A 27816-nucleotide genomic window follows, 5' to 3' on the forward strand; every position below is an offset into this window, starting at 1 on the left:
GTGTCCCCCTGCCACAAGCCCCCCCGTCCATGGGTGGGAGCTGCCATGGGGGGGGATGGAGCTGTGGACAGACCCGGGATGCGCTTCCCATGGCCACTGCGGAGCTGTGACGCGTCAGCAGGCCTGTGACGTCATAAGGTGCCCGCTAGGGAGGCTGCAGGAACGCCCATGGCTCCGCTCACGCACTCACCTCCAGACGAAACTCCGGAGGCAATTTTTTTCCCCCTGCCACGAGCGCAGGCTGCCACGGCCGCGCTCGTGCCCTGACGTGCTTTGCAGCGCGACGATGTCGTTGCACAATTGCCTTTTGGAAGAGGCCGAGCGGATTTTGAGGCAGGGGGAGAGAGAGATGCGGAGGCAGATGAGGCACCTGGAGCTGCACCTGCAGCAGCTCCGTGAGGAGCTGCCCCTGTCCTGCCCGCACCAGCCCGACCCCGGCTCCTGGGAGACAAGGGCCCTCACCGCACGCCTGGATGCGGAGCGAGAGCTGAGCAGGTAGCAGAAATTTGTCTGCTTTCTACGGGCATCATCATCCTTTAAAGCAGGATGAAGGGAGGTTTGGTACTGGTACCAAGAACAATAGTGGAAACAGATAAGCAGGAAGGGAGAGAAATAGCCATTTTCAGAGAAATTAGTTGAAAGGGGAATGGGAAGCACAGTTTGTTCAGCTAGGCAGCCTGAGAGGAGCCACGCAGGCAGTGCCTGTGCTGGAAAGGGTTCGGGCTACGGTGTTGTGACGTTAATCATCTCACAAACTGCGTCTAAATTAAAATACGCGACTAGATCCAAAGCTGTTCAGCTGTGGAACAAAGTCCATCTTCAATGTAAATTCAGTTTAAGTCCTTTAAACACATAATTATCTTCTTCAGTAGCCAAAACGCGCTTATCCGCAGTGGGGTGCAGCACTGACAAACCACAGACCTGTGTCCATACTTCCCCACCTCGTATAGTAGGAGGAATAAGTCTCAGGATTTCTACATCTCCATTTTGACCACTGGGGTGATGATTTTATTTTGTTAATGAGTTCAAGATTGACTCTAGTAAAAACCCAAAGGTACCCTATAGGAAGGGAGTTTTTGAATGATAAAACGGTACCATTTGCAGTAAGGCACAACCAAACATGGAGAAAACAGAAGGGCTGAGAAGTCCCTTGGCCATCAGCAGCAGTGGGAGTCTCTTGCTGCGTCTGTGGCACTGGTGTTTTCTCCCCAGACTCAAGCTTCTGTCTGAGTCCTCTTGTGTGGTGCCTGCTGATGATGAGACCTTCATCTTGGCAATTTGAGGTGTGACATTTTCATTACCCGTAGAGCAGCAAGCATCACCCCACAGCCTGCCACGTGCATCATCTCCTGGGTGCAATAAAGTTAGAGTAAAACGGAAAAAAAGCCTGACCACAGGTTAATTTTACACTGACTTCAGGAAAACCAAAAGTTACTGTGGGATTACTTTAAAGTTACCCAGTAGCTGCAGCTCATGCAGGGACGTCAAGCAGCAGATTTCACGTCCCAGGTGTTACAGGACTGATGTCTGCATCCAGATTTTCACTGGCGCATTGAGTACCAGAGCTGGGCAGGTGTAGCATCCCCTTGCAGAATCACTGCACACCAAAATCCCAGTGGAGGAGTGGAAATTCAGTCTGAAGCTGTGGGGTCTCAGGAAGGGCCGTGGGATGTCAGGGCACAGTGTCCCTGAGTGCCAGCTCCCTGGCCCTGCCACACTCAGGGCAACTTGCTGGTTTGAGCACAAGTCCATACGACTGCCATACAAAACCACACCCCAGCAGGATTTCAGTCCATCGCACCAGGGAATTCAGCCATCCCCTTCCCACAAAAAATTCTGGGAAGGACCAACTCTTCCCAGCACATTTATTCTCCTCCAACCAGCAATATAAAAAAAAAAGACCAAAGGGGCAGGTAGAGGAGCCAGCTCTTACAGAGCACAAAAAATACATCCCAAAATCACCACACCAGGTTGAATCATTGCAGGCTTACAGTAGGATTGCTGAAATGGGTGTACTTTGCTAATGAACCACTCGTTAGGGATTTGTCCGTTCCCTGCCCTATTTCCGCTTCCATCACACCCATTATCTTTTTAATTTGGTGCCTTGTGTCCAACTTAGCTATTACAACCGAGGTGACCCTTCCATTGTCTGCTTTACAAATGGTTTTGAATAGGAGCCAACCTTCTGGTTGAGCAGAGTCGCTGTTTGACAGTATTAGAAATCATTTTAACAGCTCAGTGAACCTCCAGCCCAGCTCCAAAGGAGCATTTTGGGTTTGGTCTCTTTTTGCCAGATGTGTCTCCTGCCCACTGATTGCTTTAAAGAAAACTCCTAACTGAAAAATGTGATCTGTTGTAACTGTCCGTTGAAAATGCAGGACAGGACATAAGATGGACACGTGGCTTCATGAGCGTACGTGCATGTGAAAGAGGAGCACTGGCTTCTCTGTATTTAGGTAAAAGAAGTTTTCAGCTCCACCATTGCCTTATCCCAAGAGGGGACACTGAAATACTCCTGACTGCTGTGTCATGCAGGTGGGAGCTCCTTCTGGCGGTGCAGACACCACCCCAAGGGCTGTACATTAGCATGAAGGTGGATCCAATAGTTTCCTATTTACTTCTCTTGTCCTTAAGGTGGTCCACCCGTTCCTCTGTGAGTTGGACTGAAAGGCTGTTGTCTTGTTTTTATTCCAGCATGCAAAGAAGACTTAACAGCGTGTTGGACTCTTCCCATGATGACAAGCTTTTGGCTTTGGTGGACGTGGAGGGTTTTGTCCCCAAGGAAATCACTGTAACAGTGAAAGATGGGAAGGTGAAGGTGTTAGCGGAGCACAGGGAGGAGCACACCACCTCAAGAGGGAAGGAATATAACTACAAAAACATCATGAAGGAAATCAGCCTGCCACCAGGGGTGAGTGAGGACGAGGTGACCTACTCACTGGGATCCAATAACGTCGTGAAGATCAAAGCAGCACACAAGTGCTACCCTTGTCTCCCGAGCCGCTGAGCTGCAACGGGGAGCAGCACCTGGGCACAGCCCTTCCTCTGCCACATCCCTCCTCCCCATCGGCTTTAGCTCTGCCCCGATAACCCTGCGCCAGCAGCTCCTCGGGCCTCTGCCAAAATAAAAGACAGCATTCCGAGCAGATGCGTGTGAGTCTCATTTTGAAGGGGTTTGGTGGGAAAAAAGGAGGAGATGCCAACAGGAAAACGCCAAGATGATTTTGGGCATACTCGCCTGCGGTCGCTTGCTGGATTCCGAAGGCACGGCTGGAGGTAGCGTGGCTCAGGCTGGGGATTACTGCTGCATTACCACCTCGTGGGTTCTAAAGGCTGAGAGGCACCATTTATGATCTGTCACATTTCTGTGAGGACACTTCTCGCAATCCCACCACTTCTATTTGAGCTGTAGGATATTTCCAGGAAGAAAACCTTGATAATGAGCAGCTTGAGGGGAGGAGCCCCCCCCCAAAAAAAAAAAAACCCAAGCTGTGCCCCTTGGTTTGATTCTTCCAGAGGCTGCCCGGGTGGGAAAAGCCATGGTTGAAGGACAGAGAGCTTTTCCTTAGAAGACGTTGGGACTATGGCAGAGCGCCTACCAGCAGAGGAGGGGATGACTAAAGCATTTCTTGCTGTAGGAATCAATAGCTCCAAATGAATAAGAAAACATTTCTCATGTTGGAAGAGGGGGAAGAATTGTCAATACAATTTCTTCTAGGTAACATTAATGAAAAATTTAAGGTCCAAAGTGGGACCTCACGTAGCCACAGCCCTGGCTCTCCCCGAGCACAGGGACCAGCAGGATCAGTGGGATAGGGGTGACACCAAGGGACAGCCTTGTAGGGGGATTGCATTTGCTGCCCTGGCCTCAGCACTTGGGCACGCACTCCTGTGGGAAGCAGGGTTAGTTTTCACTGCAGAAAGGCACATAACAGGAAAATGTACCTAATGCCTGCATTTGCAAGCCGCCCGGGCAAGCCATCTCGCTGGGGCAAGCCATCTCACCAGCAAGCACCACCTGGTTCAGGCTTCATGAGCCCCCAGGGCTGGGGGGAGGAAGGTTGCCGCCTTTTTTTGTGGCACGCTCCCCTGTAGCAGATTTTCCTGGTGGGAAACTTAATGCTTGAGGTTGTGCTGTCGCAGAAACGAACCTCTGATGTTAACTAACCTGCAGGGTGGGCAGCCTGCGGGCGGGCGCCATGCAGGTGTGCTGCCGGCTTGAAACCCCTCAGAAGCGGCGAGTTGTCCCCTGCCATTAGCCTGGCTGAGAAATGCAGTTGTTGGCTGTCACACAGGGGGACTCCAGCCCTCACAGGGCCACCGCACCGCTGGGGCAACTCGCCTCCGGTAGCTGAAGGGTCCCCCGTGCCAAGGGCTCCCACCCACTGGTGCAACGGGGATATTTCCCCAGTAACACTCACACCCAAAGAAAACAAAGCCAGACCTTTATTTTCAGCCTGCAAACAGCCAGCCCTGCTTCCACAATTTACATTCATCGTATGAAGGTGGTGAATTCAGAGGAGATGGGTTACAAAGCAGCGAGTCAATGGCTGGGAGCACCACGGTGTGGGGAAACCCCCGGTTCCACCGCCCCCTGCTCCTCTCCTCCCAGCTGGAGACATGCTCCGTCAAGGAGCGAAGCCATCCCTGTCCATGCATTCAAAAGGCTCAGAGTGGCCCCCTGCACTGATTTGGTGGCATTTAGGTTAGGCTGGAGAAGTCATAAGCACTCGGTCTCCTCTCAGGTGAGCACAGCCCCTTAGGGCAGCTCACTACAGGCATCTCCCCAAAATCACCAGCACCTTGAAACTCCTTCAGTCAAACATCCCAGCAAATGGTTGAGAATCAGTTTGGCTTGGCCATAACCAGCTCAGTAATTTAACTTCTGTGCAAGAAATGAGCTGCTTCTGGCATGTTTTCAGCATCCAGCTAGCACTTAAGAAACCATTGATAACAAATTTTAAGCTTTATGGGCTTGGCATGTAGCTGGGTTAGTAGAGAACCATAGAGCCATGGAAAGGTTTGGGTTGGAAGAGACCTCTAAAGATCATCTAGTCCAACCTCCCCTGCCATGGGCAGGGACATCTTTCACTACATCAGTTTGCTCAGAGGCGCATCCAACCTGTCTTGAACGCTCCCAGGGATGGGGCATCCACAGCTGCTCTGCGCAACCTGTTCCAGTCCATCACGACCCCCATCGTAAAAAGTTTCTTCCTTATGTCTAATCTAAATCTACCCTCTTGCAGTTTGAAACCCCTTGTTCTGTCACTACAGGCCTTGGTAAAACAGCTCTTTCCATCTTTCTTATAAGCTCCCTTTATAAATTGAAAGGCTGCCTATGCACAGGTAGCCCGATTCTGATGATGTTCATTGAGGACATTAAGAAACAAGCCATACCTCAACTAGGAGTCTGCAAGGGAGCCTCCTGTGAAAGCAGGCAGCAGGGATGGGGTCTGGGGACGCTACAGACCCCCAGAGAAGACCATCTTCTTAGGAAGCAACCCAGCGAGTAATAAAACTGAAACCCCTTTGGGATATAGTCTTCTCACTTTGTAACTATTTCTACAGAAGCTGTCTAAGCCTGCACAGGAGGAACATATTTCAACACCTCCCATCTACCCGTGACTTCAGACTTGCAGAATATATCGAGTCCCACAGTGATCATAGGGCTGGCTATGACTGCTCTCATCCTTATTGCTCATCCTTTAACACATCCTCTTCACACGTTGTTCCTAAATTAAGCTCCTAACACCAAATTACACTCCTGAGCAGTAAGACTTTATTGAAAGATATGACTTAATTCCCAGCATTCAAGACTAGAAGGCACTGTCAGGTCATCTGTCCTAATCTCCCACTATATTATCTTATACCACAAATAATCTGACCAAAGTCTAACTTCCAGGAAGGTCTTTATTTGAAGGCTTCAGGAGACAAACTGCGGCAACTCTCTTTGTATTTTGCTCCAATTGGTAGTTGCCTTGTAATTAAATGTCATGCCTTGTTACTAACATGAGGTTGTCTGGCATCATCACTTTTTTTTTTCACTGCCAGATGACAAAAGCCCTCAAAACTGACTTTGTAGTAACTCAGTAGCAGCTATGAACTTCTACATTATAAGCAAGTCACTTTTCAATCTTGAAATTCTGAAGTTTCTCATTGTAAGACATGGTGCCCAACTTTTTAATATTTTTAGCTTGTTCTTGCCCCCTTTTTCAAGTTTTTGGTGCCATTGGCAAAGGTGGCCACCAGGACTGGCTGCAGCAATTCCCTCTCCACCCCACCAATACAGCGTACGGAGGCAGAAACGTGGTGTTGGGTTTTTTATCATCTTCCCAAGATGGAAAGGTCTCTGTATCTTTCTGACGCTGCATTGCATGAGATTCTCTGGCTGGATGGCCATTTCACCCGCAGCCCTACACATCGCTGAAGGGTCCCACCCTTGACAGGCTGCAGCCTGGGCAGGTGCTCCATGCTGCTCCTCATCATGCTGTAGATGCAGAGAAGGTTGGCGTGACAGCCCAGGGGACATGAAGAAACATCCAGGGGGAAGCATGCTTCAGTTATTAAAGAAAGATTTAGGAAAAAACTGCTTGGTTTATATTTTTTCTTACAGAAATGAGCCACGAATAGCCATTTTTTCCTACTTATTAGGACTCCTAGTGTTTAAATTCAAAGAGGACTTGCAGACTGAGAGGAACTTAGGGGGAATTCTGAAGAAAATTCCTAATTAATTTTACATCCCGTCAAAAGCTAGTCTAGGTTGGTCGGAGCATCTTTAGGACCTTTTCCATAATAGAAGCAAATCACTCAAATAGTCACTTAGTTTTGTGAATACCTACATGCTGTAAATACCCTGGGGCATACCCCAAAGCGTTCTCAAAATCTGTACCCTCCAAATACCACTTAGATGAGGGTTTGCTCAGTGAAAATACTTTTGGAAAGCTACCATTAGCACAGCAAGACGTGCTCACATCAGCATCTCCCTTACAGAAATTCCTTGGCCACTAGGTGGCAGATTATTTTTTTTTTTTTAATTTACCACTGCGTTAACTCTTTTTTAAATGCCAAGCCGGTGAAGGTGGTGTTACAAAGCAAAAAGGCTGGCGTGCGCTGCAGCTGGCGTTTGGTTTGCAGTGTTAATAGCAGCTGGAGGAGGGCAAGAGTTAGAGCTGCGGTTTGTGATCCTGGGCGTGCAGGAGCCCTCGCGACACATCACCATCACGATAGGTTTCTGCACCGGATTATATCGACTTTCGATCCCGCAGCTCTTCCCCCCCGGAGAAAAAACAAGTTTCTTTTGCAGCACAGCTCTACCGCAGCTATTAGCCTCAATAGGGATTTCCAGGAGTTAACGGATTCTTCAGCATATTGTTGCACCAAATTATTTTGGGGGCCAATTTTGACCATCCTCGCACGGCAAATACCCTCTCTGAATTCCCTGGCAGGAGGAAGATGGCTGAGAGGGCGACTTGGCTCTGTAGTAATAAACGTTAGCGCATTCTTGAACTCTAGCCTTATCGGGGCATTTATAAATAGCCGGAGCCCCAGGGAAATTGTAATGGGAGGTCATCTGAGGATGCTGGCTCCAGGCATCTCTTCGGTCACGGGTTTCTAGGGGTTTTCCTCCAGGCCGGCAATGCACTGCAGGCCTCCCGCTCTCTCTGCAGGCAGCGCCGGCGCGAGAGGGATGTTCCTGCAAGGGACCAAGTTGGTGAAGTTGCTGCCTGTGGCGGGGGCCAGCCCCTGCTCTTCACCCCTCCCTTCCTCATCCTCCCAGGCCAGGCTGTCGGCATCATGCTGGCCCTGTGGGGCTGCCCTCCGCTGCACCTCCACACGGGGTGAGGAACTTCATCCACCCATTTCATCTGTGCCTACAGTTAATTTTAACCATCGTCCCCTGATAAGCCGTTTGGCATCTCAGTCTCTTGGATAAACTTTCCAAGCCTGTTTTCAGTCATTTTCCCTGGAGAAAGCGCTAAGAGTTTAGAAGGCGGAGCAGGAGCCGTTGCTTCAAGCCTTCCTCTGTGCCGAAGTCTTGGTGGATTTGTTGGCATTCTGGATCCTGCACTTGTCACCTCATTAATAATCCTGCTCTGGATTTAGGTTAGGAGGAAGCTGATCCTCCCGGCACCCTCGGTGTGACTGTTGAGAAGCTGCCGACTCCACAAGCACGGCCCTTGATCCTTCTCTTTCACCCTGCTGGTCCCTTCCCTGCTCCCTTGAACAACCAGGTATTTTTCCATCTCTGGCTGTCTTCTAATCCCCCCCGTCATCCCACGTGTTCCCCTCCACTTCAATTGCTGTAGGTCAGGCCTTTCTTTTGGCAACTGATGTGTGGGGTTTTCTTCTTCTCTTGATCGATGGAGCCCTTTGCTAGGGCTGAAATCCCAGTCTAGGTGAGAAAAAGCTTGGCTGTACCTGAGGTTATCCTCTCGGTTGCTGTATTATATGTAGGTGGTGTGAAATCATACCCATGTAATTGTCCTTCTTTAATTACAAATAATAGAAGGTCTCTCAGCTCTTTGGTCACTCTTGCTGGTGCCTAACTTGGGGCGTTGCATGTAGTCTTTAAAGGCCTGCAAGTGAAAATAATGCTACAATTTAAAAAACTGTAAACCATTAATCAAACTACAGGGAAAAACATCATCCCCTGCACCTCACTGGGACACATTTTAACTTGCCAGAAAGATAAAATGCAGCCTCTTTTTTTGCTTGTTTTTTTTTTTTTTGACTTGGCTTGGTGCATCTATGCGTGTGCGGAAAATGCTGCACAAGAGAGAGCTGCCAGGGCTCTGCCGCACGGTTGCACGCGGGGATGTGGCACTTTTTAAATCATATCAAAAGAGAAAACAAAAATCCCCTCCCACTGAGGTCTGGGCCCCAAAGCCCAGGTGGGTCCTGGGTCCAGACCAAGCCGAGAGGGGCCCGCAGCAACCGGAGCACACAACCGGGTGGTGATGGCACTCACTCCATCCTCTCGCATCCCCCGCTGCCCTTGGGTTGTCATCTGAGGGGGTCACCGGCCACCATGTGCCCTGTGTTTGTGGGGTGTAGGGTTGTGTGCCTGCAGGCACAGAACCAGGAACACCACCCAGCACATCTGGCTCCGGCCTGATAAGCATTTTGAGGAGAATTTGAGCCAAAAGTTAGGTCATTGTGAAGGCAGAGAGAGCGGGAAAGCTTGCCAGCGAGCTCTCAGCCCAGCGACGGGCAGCGCCACAGCGGGCAAAGTGCTCGAGCCCTGTCCCAGTGGCCCACCAAAGTGCTGCCACGGGATAGACCCTGCCAGAGCCCAGCGCTTGTGAGCAGGGAGGGAAGGGTCCATGCTCCTGCGAGGGGACAGAAAAGGGATGGAGAAGAGGGTTGGGGGCCAAGCAGGTGAGCTGAAGACACTGGAGTCCAGGCACAGTCCCCATCAGAGCATCCCCAAGGTTCTGCAGAGCCCGTTGTCTCCTGCTCAGGCCAGCAGCGACTCCCACTGCTCTGTGTGTGTCTTGGCTTCTCCCTCTCTTTTGGTTACCTGCTAGAAACATTTAAATAATAAAAAAATTGAGGGAGGTCATCCTCCCCCTCTACTCTGCCCTGGTGAGGCTGTATCTGGAGTACTGTGTCCAATTCTGTGCTTTCCAGTTCAAGAATTACAGGGAACTGATGGAGAGGGTGCAGCAAAGGGCTACCAAGATGATTAGGGGACTGCAACATCTCCCTTATGAAGAAAGGCTGAGGGATTTGGGTCTTTTCAGTCTGGAAAAAAGACGACTGAGGGGGGATCTTATCAACACTTATAAATGCTTAAAGGGTGGGTGTCAGGAGGATGGGGCCAGGCTCTTTTCAGTGGTGCCTGGGGACAGGACAAGAGGTAACAGGCACAAACTTGAACAGAGGAAGTTCCATCTCAACACAAGGTGGAACTTCATTACAGTGAGGGTGGCAGAGCACTGGCACAGGCTGCCCAGAGAGGTGGTGGAGTCTCCATCTCTGGAGACATTCAAAACCCGCCTGGACATGTTCCTGTGCAACCTGCTCTGGGTGACCCTACTCTGGCAGGGGCTTAGACTAGATGATCTCCAGAGGTCCCTTCCAACCCCTACCATTCTGTGATTCTGTGAAATATAAAGCAGAATCAGCAGGATGCAGTAGAGGTGACTGGTGTAACAGATGCGAGGTTTGAGAACAAGTTGGGACTAAGGAGCATGTGCAGATAAACCATTAAAATCAAGGAGGATCCTTTGGTGGGGAGGCAGCGGAAGAGAATGATTGAAAAGAGTATGCTACGCGGGAGGCGACAAAAGCAGAATGTAGCAGCTACCAGTCCTGCAGCCTTGCTGGGGGTTGACTGACTGTGAAATACAGTAAGGCTGCAGGACATTAAAAAGAGAAGAATAAATAAAAATGCCAGCACTTGGCGTCCACTCACAGGAGGTCCTGAGCACTTTCTGTTCCCACTAAATTCCCTGGACAGTAACTGCACACAGCTGAACTGTACCATTACTGTGGACACTTGCAAAGTTAATCCCCCTGGAGAAATGGAGAGATATTTATAGGCCCAGGAGTGACCATTCCTGCTCAGAGCCAAGCGCACGCACACGGAGAGAGGCCCACACAAACTCTAGGAACGCAAAACACTATCATCTTGGGGAAAGTGTCAGAAACCCTTCTTCCCTGACCACGTCCCCAGCCCTCCTTGGCTGCTCGGTGTGCCTAGAGAGCCAGAGACCTAGCTCAAAATCCAGGGCTGTCACCCACAGAGATTTGTGGATGTTAATGCACCGGTGTAATAGGAACCTAACCTCAATATTTAAAAATAGCCCAAGGGATTGGCCCACATAAACTCCAAACCTTCCAGCCTAGATTGGGTGCCTGGTTAGCACGATGACATTTGAAACGTGGTGCAGCTGACCTCATGATAATGTCGTGGGTTTCTTCTGGGAGGGGTAAGCAAAGTGCACGCAAAAAGTGATGCTTTGCATTGGATTAAAGCACCAAAACAAACTGGAAAAAACACTCGCTGATTAATCCCCAGGAGTAGGAGCAATGCCTGTACTGTAGTATTATTCAACCATTTATGTGTGCTCCCAGGGTGGCCTCAGCATCGGGTACCACACCGGGAGCCTGCATAGCCTCCCCTCCCGGTGTGCCTGCAGCCTGCTGTGGAAGTGGGATAAAATACCTCAATCCCACCACACACACCCAGAGTACTTGCACAGAGGAGCTAGTGAGGGCAAACGTACCCCCGATGTTTGGGGGGGATTTTCCAAACCACAGGCAAATCCTTAAAGATGTGCTCCATCATCCCAACAGCAAACAGAGAGGACCAAGCCAGATGCCAACACAGTCATAGAATGATAGAATGGCCTAGGTTGGAAGGGACCTTTCTGATCATCTAGTCCAACCATCAACATAACTCTGACAAAAACCATCATTAGCCATATCTCTACGCACTATGTCTACCCGCCTTTTAAATACCTCCAGGGATGGTGCCTCAGCCACTTCCCTGGGCAGCCTGTTCCAGTGCTTAATAATCCTTTCAGTGTAAAAATTTTTGTTAATATTTAGTCTAAACCTCCCCTGGTGCAACTTGAGGCTGTTTCCTCTTGTCCTATCGCCTGTTACTTGGGAGAAGTGACCGACCCCCACCTCTCTACAACCTCCTTTCATGGAGCTGTAGAGAGCGATAAGGTCTCCCCTCAGCCTCCTTTTCTCCAGGCTGAACAACCCCAGCTCCCTCACCTGCTCCTCAAAGACTTACTCTCCAGACCCCTCACCAGCTTCATTGTCCTTCTCTGGACCCGCTCCAGCACTGTATTGTCTTTTTTGTGGTGAGGGGCCCAAAACTGAACACAGTACTTGAGGTGGGGCCCCCCCAGTGCCGAGTACAGGGGGACGATCACTTCCCTAGTCCTACTCACCACACCATTCCTGATACGGGCCAGGATGCTGTTGGCCTTCTTGGCCACCTGGGCACACTGCTGGCTCATACTCAGCCGTCAGTTGACCAACACCCCCAGGTCCTTTTCTGCCGGGCAGCTCTGCAGCTGCTCTTCCCTAAGCTTGTAGCGCTGCATGGGGTTGTTGTGACCTCGGTGCAAGCACGTGCTTCTGGGAACAACAGCAAATGGAGCACTGTGTATGGGATGCAGCCAGATGTTTTGTTGTGCTTATTTCATTTTACCTAAATCCTTGAGTTTTATGGGAGGTCTGGGAGAAAACATATAGCCATGGCTCACCAGGACTGCACTCCCACTGCTCAGCCTTGGCCCTCTGCCCTCAGGGGCCATGGAATCATTCATTTTGTATGGAAGAGACCTTTAAGATCATCAAGTCTAACCATTAACCTAGCACTGCCAAGTTACCACTAAACCATGTCCCTCAGCACTACATCTACACATCTTTTAAATACCTCCAGGGATGGCGACTCAACCACTTCCCTGGGTAGCCTGTTCCAATGTTTGATAACCTTTTCAGTGAAGAAATTTTTCCTTATATCCACCCTAAACCTCCCTTGGTGCAACTTGAGGCCATTTCCTCTTGTCCCATCGCCTGCTGCTGGGTAGCAGAGACCGACCCATGCGCTGTCAGGGAGCAGGAAAGCCAATGCTGCAGAGCTTGGCTTCAGCCAGAGGTACAATTTACATGCAAGGTAAAATCTGGTTTAAAAGAGATTTAAAACTGCACTGGTGGAGGACTGTGTAGCCGGGGAGCAGAGGGGTGCATTGCCTGTCGGTGTGCCAGCTAGCAGCGGGCAGCTCTGCAGGCAGCGTGACCAAAACTTCCCCTCTAACAGCCGATGTGAAAGGAGTTTGTTGGTCACAGCCTGTCCCCCGGGTGCCAGTCACCCTGATACAGAAGCTGGAGTAAAGAGTAAAGAGTAGAGGTTCCAAACATCTTCAGAAGGAATCAGAGTGAGGGACAAATTTAAAGCAAGCACATTGAATTGGCTGTTCGGGGGACAGCTGACATTGGAGCAATGCAGACAGGAAAATTGTGTGCAGGGAGATCCCAGCAAGGGCTGCACAAATAGCCTGCCCCCAAAACGGGGAGAGGAGCAGGCTTCGGGATATATCTGTAAACAAACCCAGGATGAATCAAAAATATTTCACTCCTTTGGCAATCTCTCCTCACTAGGGCACGGCAAGATCCCACATTTTTGGCCAGCCACCCATACCCAAGAGTAAAAATGGGTCCCAGGGGCCTCTTCAGTCCCTGGTAGAAAAAGTGGCGGCTTGGAGCCAGACCAGGGGGCGATGTGAAGGCAGGCAATGCCTGGAACATGCTACCAACAGCTTTGGTGGGATTTCCCCTTGCTGATGAGGTGTCATGGCAGTAACGAATGTCTGTCACCAATACCGAAGTCGAGCCTGGTTCATCAGTCGACCTGATAGTGCCTGCTGGTCTGAAAGGCTCATTAGCTTCTCCTGAGCATCCATCCATCCTGGGGCAGTCCAGTCGCAGGGCGTAGGAAGGAGCTCTTATCCGTCCCCTGCCAATGACAGAGGAGCTTGAATCCCAGCATGGTTCATTATCTGTAAGGGAATTTTTATCTTTCAAATCAGAAATAAATGAAATTACTAGTTAAACATTTACCTTCTCCAGACAGGAAATCTTAATCAGTTCTTAATTCCTAAGTCACCTCAATGCATCTTGTAGCCCCCTGCAAAAGCCTCTGGGACTTGAATTCCAGTCCTTGAGCTCTTTTCTTCCAGCGATACTGGGTCAGCCCTGGGGCACGCCTGTTTTGGAGGGATGTAAATCTGCAGCTCAGGATCTGAGCAGGAGTGTCTCCTGGTGACACCCCAAAGACCTGACTTCATCCACCCCATCAATGGGGCTGGCTAGGAAGAGAAGGGGACTCAGGCTTTCCACTTAAATTCAAGTGGCTTTCTAGACCTCAGCTCTTTCCTTCTGACCTATTAACGGCTTTTTGCCCATCGACCTCTTCCACTTCCAATTTACAAATGAAGACCAGTTTGCTTCCAACGCTTCATGCGGGTAGACCCATGAGGTCTGGCAGAAACAGCAGCTCATCGCTTACGTTCATTACGCCGGAGCAGAGTATCACAAATAACAAGCAGGGAGATGAGCTTACCTCTAACAATCTAGCATTTTTAGAACATTCCTTTGATTATTACAGAAGGAAGGGGAACTAAATGTGTTTGAAGAGACAGAGGCGCTCTCCTTTGCCTAGCATTAGCATCAATATCTCTGTCATTATTTGTGCTAGTTTTCTCCTGGGTATAGAGGTTTAACTGGATTTCAAACATTATTGGGAAGACTCAAAAGGTAAAGGCCAGATATTTTTATGCTTGCTGGCTGGAAAGGTTTTTATTCCATCTCCTTGACTGTGATTATGGAGACACTTCTTGCTCCTTGAAAACCGTATTAAATTCACAACTGCTCACAAAGCCATATAAAGGTAATTTATTGCACATCACTGAACACCCTCAAGAGGCCTGAAGCAGCATTAGCATTTTTATAGGAAGTGCTGGTGTATTCTTTCGCACACACCCTACCTGTTCTTTTGTTCCTATCTGGTGTTTATGAATGGCACATAAATGCTTGCAGAGCCGTGCCCAGCACTGTTATAAAAGAGCCAGAGCCGGCTGGAAGAGTCTCCATCCGGATGCAGCGGGCCACGCCAACTCCCACATCAGCTGCCGTGAGATATTTTAGCTCCGGTAAGTGCTGAGGACCGAAGGCGCATGGTCACAAATCCGTCCCTGATCACATGAGGCTGGTTACTCTGGACCAGAGAAGCCTTGACTCACGTCACCTCCCGCTGGGGCAGCGACACTGGGCTGGGGCGGGTGGGTGGCACACAGAGGACGCAAGAGGAGAAGCGGCTCAGCCTGTCTGTAGGCTCTCCAGAGGGTTTTAAGACACGCACATTTCAGCTGAAATAAAGGTGACGATGACCAGTGTCACTGCTTGGGCAAAGAAATAACTTTAAAACATGCAAATAAAGAAAAACAAAGAACAAAAGCGAGCTGCACAGGCTCGTGCTTTCTGCCACCCACACCAGTAAATGCCACAGTAATTCAAATTTAAAACACCAAGATAGCTGGGCTTTAAAATTCTTCTATTAACAAAGCAGTAGTAAGAGAGTTTCATGAGAGCTAATATAGATGGTGCAGATTGAAAGTCGCTTGGCACCAGAGCAAAGCACGGGAATTGCTTATTTTTTGGCTGAGGTTCTCAGGGGTTGTAAAAGTTAGGTTAGCAAATAGATTTGTTACTCTATCAGATGACATTGCCTCTGCTCAGCCTTCTTCTTTTTCTCTTCCCCTATTTTTTGCTTGTTTATTTTAGGGCATTCACTCCTGCTACAGAAGGGCGGCGGGTGCTGTTTGTGGATTGCTCTGGGCACAGAGAAGCCACAGCTCGGTTCTTGGATACAGGTGTATTTGTGGAGAAGGAGCACACAAAACCGTCTGCAGCACAAGGTGATTTTCTGCTTAGGAAAAAATAATTGTTCTTTGCCTGAACCACTGCTCCACCTGGCTCCGATTTCTGCATTGAAGAGAGCCAGGTTTCGCAGCAGGCTGAACACGGCTGTCCCCGACGCAGGGAACTGCTGGTTCAGCATGATGTGGGCTCCACACGTCAGAGAGCACCAAGTTCACCAGGAGCTTCATCACGAACTCCGGTGCTGGCTAAGAAGCACCATGGTTTGTGGTGCTCCCCTCCCAGCTCAGCTCTCCCGGGATTCGAAGATGGCTGGGACAGGGCTGAAATTCCCAGAGAGGCTGCTCCGGCCAGGCTCTGCCAAGCTCTGACCACAGCCAGATAAAGCCATATTCTCTCCAAAGCTCTGCTGTAGGTGCTGGCAGGGCTTTTTCCACAGCAACGCCTCAGTTGTTAACACACAGAGAGGAGGTTGCAGATTTGGTCCTAGGCCACCTTCTGCCCAAAAGAACCAGCCTTGCTGGCAGCGGGCAAGCCTAGAGCAATTCTTCTCCATGGCAGGAAGGGCAGAGCTGGGCAAGCAAAGCCCCACAGCAGGGAACGGACAAAGGGCTCCTAACTGCAGCCTTGGGGTGAGGATCCCTCCTGCGTTTGCCATTTAGGAGCATCCACACCCGATGCAGACTTGTCATCAGGAGGGTGTCCTGGCTGATGAATCAGGGTCACTCCCACCCTCCAGAGCTGGCCTTTCCAGGTATGCGGTGACCTACGTGAATGAGAAAGAGCAAGCAGGCCTTTCTCACTGCTGCTCCAGCAGCTCCGGTCTTTACCCAGGCATTGCAATCCGTGGGCTGGGGTCCAGGTGTGTGCAAAGGAATGTCCCAGGCTCTGTCCCTGGGCAGGCTGCAGCTGTCCCCCACGCTACTCAACACACACCCAGCCCAGCTGTCTCAAATCCCAAGCACCCAACACTGGGGCCAACCTGTCCCCGCACAAGTTCCTGCTGAAGACGCCATAGAATCATAGAATGATAGAATGATTTGGGTTGGAAAATACCTTAAAGGTCATCTAGTTCCACCCCCCTGCCATGGGCAGGGACACCTCCCACCAGACCGGGCTGCTCAAAGCCCCATCCAGCCTGGCCTTGAACACTTCCAGGGATGGGGCATCCGCAGCTTCCCTGGGCAACCTGTTCCAGTGCCTCACCATTCCCAGGCTCAGCATCAGGGGCTGCAAGCAGCATGTGGGGTGACCTGGGTTGTACACCGAGAGGGGTGCAGCCCTCGCTGAGGGGCTCTGGGTTGCCCTGGAGGTAACCACCTGCCCCACAGGCTGCACCGCTCGCTGAACAACCCTCCTGCTGCTTGTGTGCTGGCTTAAATCTGTTCCAGCAGTGCAATGGCAGTGAAATCAGTGTCGCAGGGGTGTGGGAAGGTCTGCCTTTTCATCTTTTACTAGCACAGACTTTACTAGAGAATTAACTCCGTAAACTCAGGCATCCATATAATTATCAGTGCTCTTCATGCCTCTGGGGGTCAACCATAGCTTAAAAACTTCCTCTGTAACAAACTTTCCTAAAGGCTCTTGTTTTATTTATGATCCCCTAAATGCCCTTGGAAGCTCCAGGAGAATGATAAGAATCAGGCCGGAGGCTTTTTGTCAGCTTTGACTAATGAAAAATCCACTTTGTGAAACGGAGTGACCTTCTTTCCAAAATACCGTGGCCGTGTCCCAGACACCAAGGTCTAAGGATGGGTGAGTTCATAGTTTATGGCTTTGTTTTCAAATCAGTATATTCATATTCAGAAAAGTAGAGTTGGGGTTTTTTTAAAAAATAGAAGAAATCCTCAGAGCAGCTACAGGGACTGAAAAGTAAAAAGTAAACCTCCCAGATTTCTCAGTGAAGGAGCATTTTTTTGGCTTGCCACTGAGTTACCTCAAGGACTGCCCAGGAACCACTCAGAATTTAATCAAATCAGTCCAATCTACTGAGAATCGCAATTGGCCTTTCTAATGCCAAAATAAAAATTAAAACAAGCATTTTTTCTCCCATTTTCTTCTGAATTGCAAAGTGGGCTGTCACACAGCAAAGGGAAGGGGAGGCGGGAGGCTGCCTCCCACCCAGGCATCACGCTGGGAGCAGCAGGAGGAGGCGTGGGGGCTGTGGGGAGGCCCTTCCTCAGCAAGACGTGACAAACGCTGTTTTGTGTCACCACAGCGGCTTGTGAGGGCCAACACGCGGGCACAGGCAGTCGCAGCAGGGATGGGGAGCGACGCCTCGGCAGCACAGCCTCTTCCAAGCTTTGCACAGGTGCTGTGTGTTACAGAAGCACCTCTCAGCCCCTTTTTAATAGAATCACAGAATCATAGAATGGTTCAGGTTGGAAGGGACCGTAAAGATCTTCTAGTTCCAACCCCCCTGCCATGGGCAGGGACACCTCCCACCAGACCAGGCTGCTCAAAGCCCCATCCAGCCTGGCCTGTCCCAAGGATGGGACATCCACAGCTTCTCTGGGTAACCTGTTCCAGTGCCTCACCACCCTCACAGTAAAGAATTTCTTCCTAATATCTAATCTAAATCTCCCCTCTTTCAGTTTGAAACCATTACCCCTTGTCCTGTCACTCCACTCCCTGATCAAGAGTCCCTCCCCATCCTTCCTGTAGGCCCCCTTTAGGTACTGGAAGGCTGCTATAAGGTCTCCCCGGAGCCTTCTCTTCTCCAGGCTGAACAACCCCAACTCTCTCAGCCTGTCCTCATAGGAGAGGTGCTCCAGCCCTCTGACCATCTTTGTGGCCCTCGAATTTTGCTTAATTTTAGGATTACCTGGGGAGGGGGGGGGAGGAGGGAATATTTGGATTACCTGGGGTGGGGGTGGGGGGGAAGTAATTTGGATTACCTAGGGGAAAAAAAAGCAGAAGAAAAAGAAGGATATCAAAGACATTGCCAAGACGCAACTCCCAGCTGTGGATTCTGCAGGATCTGCTTCAAAGCTTGGATGCAGGAGGTTGCAGGTGATGTTCGAGAAGCCACAGGCAGCAGCTTTCCCAGATCACCAACAGCAGAAGAGAAGCTGCTGCTCCTGCCTTTGCTGTTCTCTGCTTCCTTCTTGACAGGCACCTTCAGCCCTTCTTCCCCATTGCTCCCTATGCTGAGGACATGCAGATATTCCAGCCAAAGGATCCCCGCTGGAAGAGTTCATGCCCTTGGATTTCATAACTCTGAAAGGGGAAAAAAAGGGAAAAGCAGCTACAAGGAAAACAATCTCTGAACAGCGATTTTCCCCTACACCCCTTTCCGGAGCGTGCGATGGAGGGGCACGGGGATGGCCCCCAGCTGCAGCCCTGCATGGCGGCACCGGCCGTCGCCTCTGCTGAGGGTGGGTGGCACGGCACGGCGACCGCGGCACTGCCACGCTGGAGACAGCACAGTGCTCGCCCCGTCCGTCCTGTCCTTCCCGGGCTCTGTCTCCCCTGGGTCTGAGTCAACGAGAGGAATGCGTGGGGAATGCCAACGTGCTGAAGTGGAGCGGAGGAAGAAAACAACAAAAGGAAAACACTATCTGGGCTTATTTTCTGCAGGAAGCTCCTTAAAAAATGCTATAATTAGAGAGGGAAGCAGAGTTACAGCTAAATTCATTCCTTCTACAGTTTTTACGCTTTGCATAGTCCCAGGGAACCACTTTTTCAAACCCAGTGGGCCACCACTCCAAAATGTCAGCGTGCCTGGAGACATCTCCTCCTACCCCCTACCCTGCACTCCTCAGGGACCCGTTGCAATCCCTGTCCCCCTGCCCTGCACTCCTCAGGGACCCGTTGCAATCCCTGTCCCCCTGCCCTGCACTCCTCAGGGACCCGTTGCAATCCCTGTCCCCCTGCCCTGCACTCTTGCCTTCCTCCAGCTCCCCTCTTTGGGGCAGCAAGCCTCCTGCACCACGACTCGACCCCGGCACCCGGGCCTCCTCGTCCCCAGCAGCTCCCTGTGGACCTCCTCATCCTGTAACTAACTCCATTTGCCGCACTGCGGTGGCCAGACCAGCATTTCCCATCCCCACGGCATGCTGCATGACCCAAAGCATGGGGGATACCCTGGGGACAAAGCCCACAAGGCAGCGAGGGGACACGTCCATAGCAGTGGCTGACACAAGCATGGTCTGTCTCTTTTAACCCTGCATTAAAAAACAGCAAATTGCCTGAAGCTACGCCTGCAAAGGCGGGTTTGCGAGGCCTTAGAAGACACTTGATGTGTCCTACGCCATCATGTAGAAAAGCTGTCCCTTTCAGGAACCTCTCAGCAAGCAGCTGTATAGGTGCTTGTTCAGAATAAAATATCAGGAATAAACCATTTTGGACATTCTTTTTAAAAAAAATTAAAAATGGAGCAGTACTACTAGGACTACTATATGTTTTTCTCTGAAACACTGAAATACAAGCTGGCTTGGTCAGTCTTGGCCGTGGTAGTACAAGAAAGTAGAGCTTGAGGGAACACCACCGTTTTTCTGAAGGAAGTGGTGAGGGGGAAGAATAAAATGAATTTAATTCTCTTCCTGTGGCCTTAGGGTCAGGAGGATTTTTCAAGATCTCCTTAGAAATTTGACGTAGAGAAAACAGCATGGCGTGGTTGAATTTCCGACCCTGGCCAGCCAGGAGGCAAACCAAGGCCGGAGACCGGGCTGCAGCTGGGCAAGCCCAGCCGGCTCCCTTGGCGGCACGTCCTGGGCTGCTCTGAAGATCCCTCCTTCAGACGACTGTTTAGTGCACTGACGTCTCGGGCAGCAAAATGCCCAGATGTGAAACCCGCTGGCCTGCGTTTTGGGAGGCAGGGGTGCCCGCTGCCTGGTGGCACCCAGAAGGGCGCCAGAGCAGGGGGGACTTTCTTCAAGGAGGCTTTTTCACCAACTACTGTCCTAGCAAAAACTGCAAACTCTTCTTTTTGCAGAGTTTCAGGTCACATCCAGTAAATTTCGGTGGTTAATTTTGTTTCATCTAGCACACCCCCGGGGCTCCCCCCACCCTGCCCCGGGCCCAGGATCCCATTTCATATCCCATCTGCAATTAAACATCTGCTTCGAAAGCAGCCGGCGCTGCAGAGCTACATTTGTCTTCTGCAAGAGCAAGGTCTGCGCTGGGTGCTGTACCGTTATGGGGGTTGTTGCCATGGGAAATATCGGTATTTGTCAAAACTTGAGAATCCGACCCAGCGCATCAGGGCATCCCGCTTCCTCTCGTCAGCGCACCCACAAAGCTGGGGACAAATTAAAACAGCAGCGAAGCGACTGCAGAGAGGATGGGGAATTAAATTTGGTTGATAAACATTAAAGAGAGAACGAAATAGGCAGCAGTGAGGAAAACAGAGAGTATCAGCCTGTAAACAAAAAGTATCGGGGAAAAACAGGCCAAAAGGCAAAAGAGTTAATTAATAGCAGCATGTTATTTGACTTCGGTGACGTTAAGAGAGAGTCCTGTGGCTTCAAACCCAGCACTGAAATTGCAATGCAATCAGTGCTCAGGGTTGTAAAGAGTTCCTGTTACATGGGTATTAATTACACTAATTAGTGGCAAGGCCGTGCCTTGGCCGTGGTTCCCGGCGCAGGTGGGTGAGGGGGTGGCTCCCTCCCTCCGCTCTTCCTGACCAGTCTTCTCCTCGGTCTCCTCCTTGGTCTTCTCCTCCGGCTCCTCCTCCTCCCCCCCAGGCCCCGCTGCTGAGGGGTGCTAGTGCAGAGGCTTGGGGAGGCGGGGGGAAGATGAAGCATGGCTCCCCCCTCCCCAGCTGGCCGGCATGCAGAGGGGAGAGGAAGAAGAGGGGGAAGTGAAACCTGCCCCACGCCCTTGAGCCCAAGGGATGCTTGGTCCTACTGACGCTCCTCCAGAAATGCCGTGCTCTGCCAAGCAGGTCTAGCGTAGCGGTCAATAAGACAAGAACCGAAGCTTTCGCAGAGTAACAAGGTACCAAAGGCTCAGAGCTCAAGACGGGCAGGTGAGAATCCAAAGCCCTAAATCCTCTCCCATCAGACCCTGACACCAAGCTTTGTCTCCAAAACGCAGACCTAACCACCGCAGGCTGTCCTGCCTGGCACCAAAGTAAAGGAGGATATATCATAACTTCTGAAACTGCGTTTGAAGACGCTAGACCCGGCAAACCCTGCAAAGTCTCTGTGGGATAAGGCAGTGCCCTCCCAAGAGCTCCCACCCATCGCAGACTGCGTACCGCAACCGCACTTCTCAGGCAGAATAAATGGTTTATTTTATAGCCTATTTAAGCCAACCAATGACATTAGCAATGCACAGAAATAAAGTGGATCGATTCCTTATTTTTACTTAAGTGATTCCAGAAAACACCACCTTTGAGGACAATTAAAAGTTTGCTTCAGTGCTGGAACAGCTTTGAACACAGGCTTAAAGCTTTCAGGAGGCAGAGCCTGTATTCCTTAGATATGACATGATGAAGCCAAGAATTCTCCTCCTCCCCAGCACCAGTGTTGCAAAACTAAATCCGTTAATACTTCCTCGCAAAGTTTCCATTGACGGTGGTGGTAAAAGCCACCGAAATAGCCTCGCAGGAATGCTTTGCTTTTTCTTTTCATGTTACCTTCTAACACCAACAATACTTTAAGCACATACAGATCGGGCGCTCCTTTCTTTTTTTTTCCTGTGGGTGACAAAGGCAGCCAACTCTCTTAACTTTAGCAAACAAAACTAACTTTTCTCGAGTGAGGCATCACTTTGATTTCCCCCCAGAAACATGCTGGGTTTGGTGATTTCTTTAAAGATGCATTAGTTGAGGAGCTGTCACCCAGCTCATGCTATTTACTTGTCAAACTGCTGTCTGTTCAAAGCCTGAAACATTGTGTAAAGAGTGCTGACCGTTTTTTATCTTGTGTACACTCAGTCAAGAGAAATTATCACTTAAATACTAAAGATCCATCCTCCTCCTTCCCCTGACCCTGTGCTTTATGAAACTAGAGCCTAAATAAACTCCTAAACAGGTTAAATCTCATTAGGTGTGCAGCTATCCCACAAACTGGGGCGTGCGCTGGACATCAGCATCAAACCGTGTCTTGGGTGAGAGCTGCAAGCGCTGAATCAGGCCACCAGCACGTAATCCGTGTCTAAAGCGATAAAGCAAGCTCATCACCTTCCAGTCCATGTGTCCTGTTTAAGCACCTGTTTAACTGTGCCATGACACAGTTTCATGACAGGCTTTTGGATTCCGACCCAGTGTCGGAAGTAGGGACGATGTGAGCACAGGACAGGGACGTGAGGACGAAGCTCTGTTGGCCACCCAAACGAAGCGGGCTGCAGACCCCTCTGCACCAAAAGCATCAGGTCCTGGTGTGGTCTAACCCCATCCGACAGACACTGATCATGTTTTGCAGGTGGGACTTTCAAGAGCTCGGGTACTCTTGGCCTTTTTGGCAATAGGTCCTTCCCTCTGCCCCTGCCCAACCACGTCCCAGAGCAGCTACAATTATCCAGAATTTAACTGTCAAAACGCAGGGAGACGTGCCATCGTCTGCTGTGTGAGGAGGCCACACCGCGGTGCTTGCACGTGCTCTTGGAGACAGCTCTGGCAGCGTTTGGCGGAGGTGAAGCTTCCACTGCTTTCGGCGGCCCAAGCCCAGTGTCAGGCATCTCCAGGTTGTGGGACCACCTGGGCCAGTTTGCGCACTCAGTAACGCTCTTGCCAGCCCTGCCAAGGCGTCACAATTATTGCCAAATAGCTTTTTTTGGAGTGTGCGTTTCCCACCTCACATCCCACCTCTCTGCCTCCGCTCCCCTCCCGGCACACAGAGCCAGAGCAAAGGCGATAAAGGAGGGGGAGCCTGGCTGCACGGTCACGTCCCTCAGAGGAGAGCAGCAAAGCTCTGCGGCACATGCTGCTCCGGGCAATGCCAGGGAATCCTTTCCAAAAAAGCCCCCCCGCCCCGCCAGCACTTTCCCCCGCCTTCCTGGGAAATCTCCTGTCTGGTGCCCAGGAATACGCAATCCCACAAATGAAGTGGGAGTCACTTTCCAGATCTATCTGCATCTAGAATATATTTCCTTTCTTTCTTTTACATTTTATAAATAGTCCGGCCTTCCTGCAGCCTTGTTCCTGGCCGGGTGACTCATCACCGACTCATCATCCTTGTTGCTTCATTTAAATAGGGAATTGAAAAGCCTCTTGCATAAATGGAAAACAAAGTAATGTAAAAGATCCCCCCAGCTACAGATTAGCAACTAACCACTTGGGATGTTTTCCTACGGAAAGACCTGCAATAACTCCTGCTGCCTCCCAGCTCCTGCTGGGAGGGTTATTGCTAAGATGGATGGGTGCGAGACACAGGCGATGTTATCTAGGCCAGACAATCCCTAAGTGCTCGTCCTTTCCACCCGCTCTGCTTCCCCCTGGGTGCTTCCAGACGGTAACAATTTCATTCTCCTTCGTTCAGTGACGGGTATTTTTGGCCCCTGGACTGCGCTGAGAATTTCACGGGGCCGCCGCAGTTTCCCCTTTATCTCAGAAAACGGCAAGACTCCCTTGCTCGTGTGGTTTCCCAGCGGGAGACGGAGGTGATCACACCGGCCTCCTGAGCGGCCGCCAGCTTTGCTGTCAGCGTGGGAAGCTCATGAGTCACCTTGACCACGACCGAGCGAGGAGGTGAGACACTAGCATCTCCTAGGCTTTGTGAGAAGAGACCCAGATTTCAGAACACTGCCGAGCAGGGCTGGGGGGCTCAGTGAGCGCCGGTGCCGGTGGGGAGGGTGAGGCCATGGGTCAGGGTCAGTGAGAGACGTGGCCAGGCAGTGGCATGGCTCCAACGCGGGGTTCGAGCTGCTCCAGTGCCGCCAGCGAAGGCTCCCATGCAGCAGGGATACTTCTGGTGTCCCACTTCCCAAGCTCTGCTCTGGGCTGCAGAAGCCGGAGCGGACCCAGGAGCAGTGGGGCGCTGGGGCAATGGGGGGACAGGGGGACAGGGTGACAGTCACCTGCCAGGTGGAAGGGCTGTGGTGCCGGTGGGAAGCACGTGGGCTAATTCCTGGCGGTGGGAGCTGCTCGTAAGCCACCCCACAGCCCGGGGGTGCGGGGGAGCCCCTCTCCCAGACGGCAATTACTTGCAGATGGGAACGGGTGCTCCCGTCCCCAGGAGGGCAGGGAGGCGACAGCTCTGGGGAGCCCAAAGAGCCCCAGAGCACCTGCGTGGCACCGTGAAGGCAGGTAATGTTGGCGGTGAGAAGAAAAGGAAATAAAACCGCTTATGCACAACCAAAAGCGTTGAAGGCAACTGCTCCCTAAACCTGCATAGCAATCAGACCCCAGCTCGACGCACAGGTGCGGGGCAGGAGGAGCTCCCAGGGACATCCCTGCCACGCTCCCGCGGCCACCACTCTGCTCTGCCTGCCACTGCAAACGGGGGAATCCCTCTGGATAACCTGGCCCTCGCTCCCGCACTCCCTCTCCCGAGTCGGGATTACCCGACGAATACTGGTTGCAGCTGATGAAGAATTACGCCTTCATTAAGCTGATTGCACAGCTTGTTTGAAGATGGCTGCTCCGTTCTCTTGCGATGCTGCAGCTGATAACTATCCCTTTATTTAGTGACTGCAATGACCGCTGGTGTTACACGGTGGCTGACGGGTGGTCATGGGAGTTGCGTTATTGTTTGCTTGATGAGGGTTTCATTAACATTTTGACCACCCTGCATTCTAGGCCGTTAACGTGCTCTCTCTACTCTGTATTTTCTTTAATTTCACTCAGGTTGCACGCCATACTCGCTTTCCCTTTTCATTTTGGGGAGGCGGGGGTTGTACTTTCCAGCTGCCCACTGGGCAATTAAACATTAAAATCTCCGTTTCCCACACAGAAGCGTTTAACCTGCCTGAGGTTGCTGCTCACAGTGAGTGCCCCGTGCCAGCCCCCTGGCTATGGCCGCGAAGATCCCAGCCCTCACAATCCAACGATGACAACCGTATGGAATTCAGCCCAGATGGCGTTAATGAAAAGTTTGCGAAGGTTTAAAAAAAAATAAATAAAATAGACTTGACAACTGCCAGTGCCTCCTGCAGGCGCTGGAAGCAGTCAGGAGATGAGGCGGGCAGAGGGGAGGTGACATACGCCTCAAATATTCAAAGCTGTTTTGAATATTCCTCGAGTTTTGCCGAATATTTGGGGAATATTTAGGCGGGGGGGGGGTTGCTCCTGCCTCGGCACAGCTGTCAGTGCATGGGCAGCCCCGTGGCTGCTGCACCCCGTTATTTGGGAAGTTGTTGCCACGCGAGTACCTTGACATCTACCAAAACCTCCCAAGTAGCTGAAGTAGTATTAACAGCGGAATATTTTTTTTTCACCAGACAATAACTTTGACTTTCAGACCAAAATACACAAGCAAGTATAAAGTTTCGTCAAAGCTGTGGTGTGCCTAAGAAAGCTTCTGAATTATTTAATGCGTTTTATATGATTATTACCTGATTTATATCACAACACACCTAGTTTAGCCCCTTTCTTCTCCTGAATATATGAGACGGCTAAAGAACGTGCTGTGCTCTTGTTTTCTTATTGCTAAAGTATCAGACTTTCTCTTGGTGACAACAGAAAGCATTCCAGATCCCCACCAACCTAGAAAAGACATAGAAGCTCTGTGTGATAGAGCTCAATTACATCGTAGGACATATTCCAAAAAACACTTGTTCTAGCTGAATATTACCCCCCTGACCCCAGGCTCCCGGAGGAACAAACATTTCTGCGGAAAAATCTGTGGTGAACAGGGAGCCCGCGCCCATAACGCACATATTCATTCATTCATCATTCCTCTTGACCTGATTTTGTGCTCTAACTTTTCTGACAGCTTGCGAGCGTTTCCTTGGTGATCCAAGTTTGTTGCCAAAGCAGACAAATGAATCATCTCTTTACAGTAAAAGCGGGGAGCTGCCAGGGGAATACCTGACGCCTCTGCGAGTCTCCGGCCCAGCCGATGGTAAAGCCCTTCCTCTTGCCTCCGGGGTTGTGCCGTGTCTGCAGTGTGGCACGCACCCCGGCACCGCGGCCGTGCCCACCCTCTGCCAGGACCACAGGACCGGTTGAAGGTCATCTTGAAATAGCACCGCTGGATGGTGAAGCTCGCGAGGGAGAAACCCCAGGAAGCCAATCTCGCAGGCAGGCGGGGCAGACGGGCTGCCCTGGCTCTCATCTCAGCCGTGCCTGCGGCTCCAGACAAGCTGTCCCAGCTCAGGACCCCTCTTCTTTTAAAATACATATTAGTTCACTCGTAGAGCATCTAAGCCTCCCACAGACACTCCCGCTGTAATGGAAATTATTCTTCTCCAAACCACAAGGGAAAATGCTTGCTTTTTCCAGCCTTTGCTCCGTCCTCTCTGAAGAGATTAAAGTCCCCCGAGTGCGAGTGCTGGCAAAGGCACACTCGGGGTACGTGCGGGGTGCCCTGGCACCGCAGTCCCCTATCCCTGATCCATCCTGGTTTAGGCAGGGGCTGGGATAACCGGACCCTGAGCCCCCCGATGCCTCCGACTTGGCCCCGCTGCTCCTCCTGCGCTACCCCCGGGGCGGGCAGGCACCCTCCGCCCCCCACAGACTCCCCCAGCTGTCGAAAATCCACAAAAACTAAGTTTCCTACCATGCAACCGAAGTTGATTGCACCATAAAGTCAGCATTGAAAAGGTGTCTAATAACGTCCCGTCAACTACTTTTTTCAGGTTGGACTGGGAATTAAACCCCCGAGTGGCTGGTTTAATTTCCAGTTGGCTTCCATGGTTAAGCTTTAAAAAATAGCATGTGAGGTAAATTCATAATTACAGCCCCGCCCTTGGCTGGAAGCAGTCAGAAGTGCACTTCTCACTGACAGATTCTGCGTTTAGGGTGAGAAACTGTTTTACTTAGCTCACAGCCATGCCAGAAACAGGCTTTCCCCTGCAGCCCCCGCAGCGAGTGCTCTCAGGGCACATCCGCACACACACCTCCAGAGCTGGATCCCACACAAAAAACCACCAGCAGCTGATTCTCTTCGGAAAACACAGGCAGCGGAGATGGCCACAGCCCAGAAACTCCCTTTGTTCCCCCTTTATCGCGTGGCAGGATGAGACACTCGCCTGGGGAGTCAGGTTGAAGCTCAGCTCCCCACAGAGCTGGAGGGGGTTGGAAGCTCACGGGACACGCTGCCCAGCAGAGCCACAGCCCAGCCGGGAACCACAGGGGTGGCACTTTCTATATGCCCCCTCTTACGTGGGGCAGGATTCAAGGTTGACTGCGCCAGGTAGAGCTGGCGAGAGGACCCGGCTTCCTAGCCCAATGGCTAGTTGCAGACGTGGGAGGGTTTCACACCCGGAGCTGTTACAGTATTTTATCTTACACCCATGAAATATAAAATACCTGGAAGCAAGATGGTGGAGCGGGACTCCGGCTCCAGGGGAAGCCTCCATTTT

The 27816-nt window shown here is 51.1% G+C and overlaps 1 protein-coding gene and 1 long non-coding RNA gene across 2 annotated transcripts; one reads left to right on the top strand and one right to left on the bottom strand.

The window, feature by feature from the left end:
- The first annotated feature begins 286 nt into the window (after positions 1-286).
- On the top strand, positions 287-3007 carry ODF1 (outer dense fiber of sperm tails 1). The gene is made up of 2 exons (XM_074573702.1): positions 287-495; positions 2695-3007. The coding sequence occupies exons 1-2, from the start codon at positions 287-289 to the stop codon at positions 3005-3007; spliced, it is 522 nt and encodes a 173-aa protein (XP_074429803.1).
- Positions 3008-4428: 1421 nt separating this feature from the next.
- LOC141739741 (uncharacterized) lies at positions 4429-26479 on the bottom strand. Its single transcript, XR_012585783.1, has 3 exons — positions 26321-26479; positions 13348-13523; positions 4429-8576 (listed from the first exon to the last, which is right to left on the bottom strand). It is a non-coding gene; the product is annotated as an uncharacterized LOC141739741 (long non-coding RNA).
- Positions 26480-27816: the final 1337 nt, after the last annotated feature.

The sequence above is a fragment of the Larus michahellis genome, chromosome 2 (genome assembly GCF_964199755.1).
Source record: "Larus michahellis chromosome 2, bLarMic1.1, whole genome shotgun sequence".
Taxonomy (NCBI): Eukaryota; Metazoa; Chordata; class Aves; order Charadriiformes; family Laridae; genus Larus; species Larus michahellis.

Bases quoted from the DNA above. Each gene is read 5' to 3' on its own strand.
- ODF1 (XM_074573702.1), top strand. From the start codon at position 287: ATGTCGTTGCACAATTGCCTTTTGGAAGAGGCCGAGCGGATTTTGAGG. The intron at 496-2,694 runs GTAGCAGAAATT...TTTTTATTCCAG, and splicing joins GCGGAGCGAGAGCTGAGCAG to CATGCAAAGAAGACTTAACA.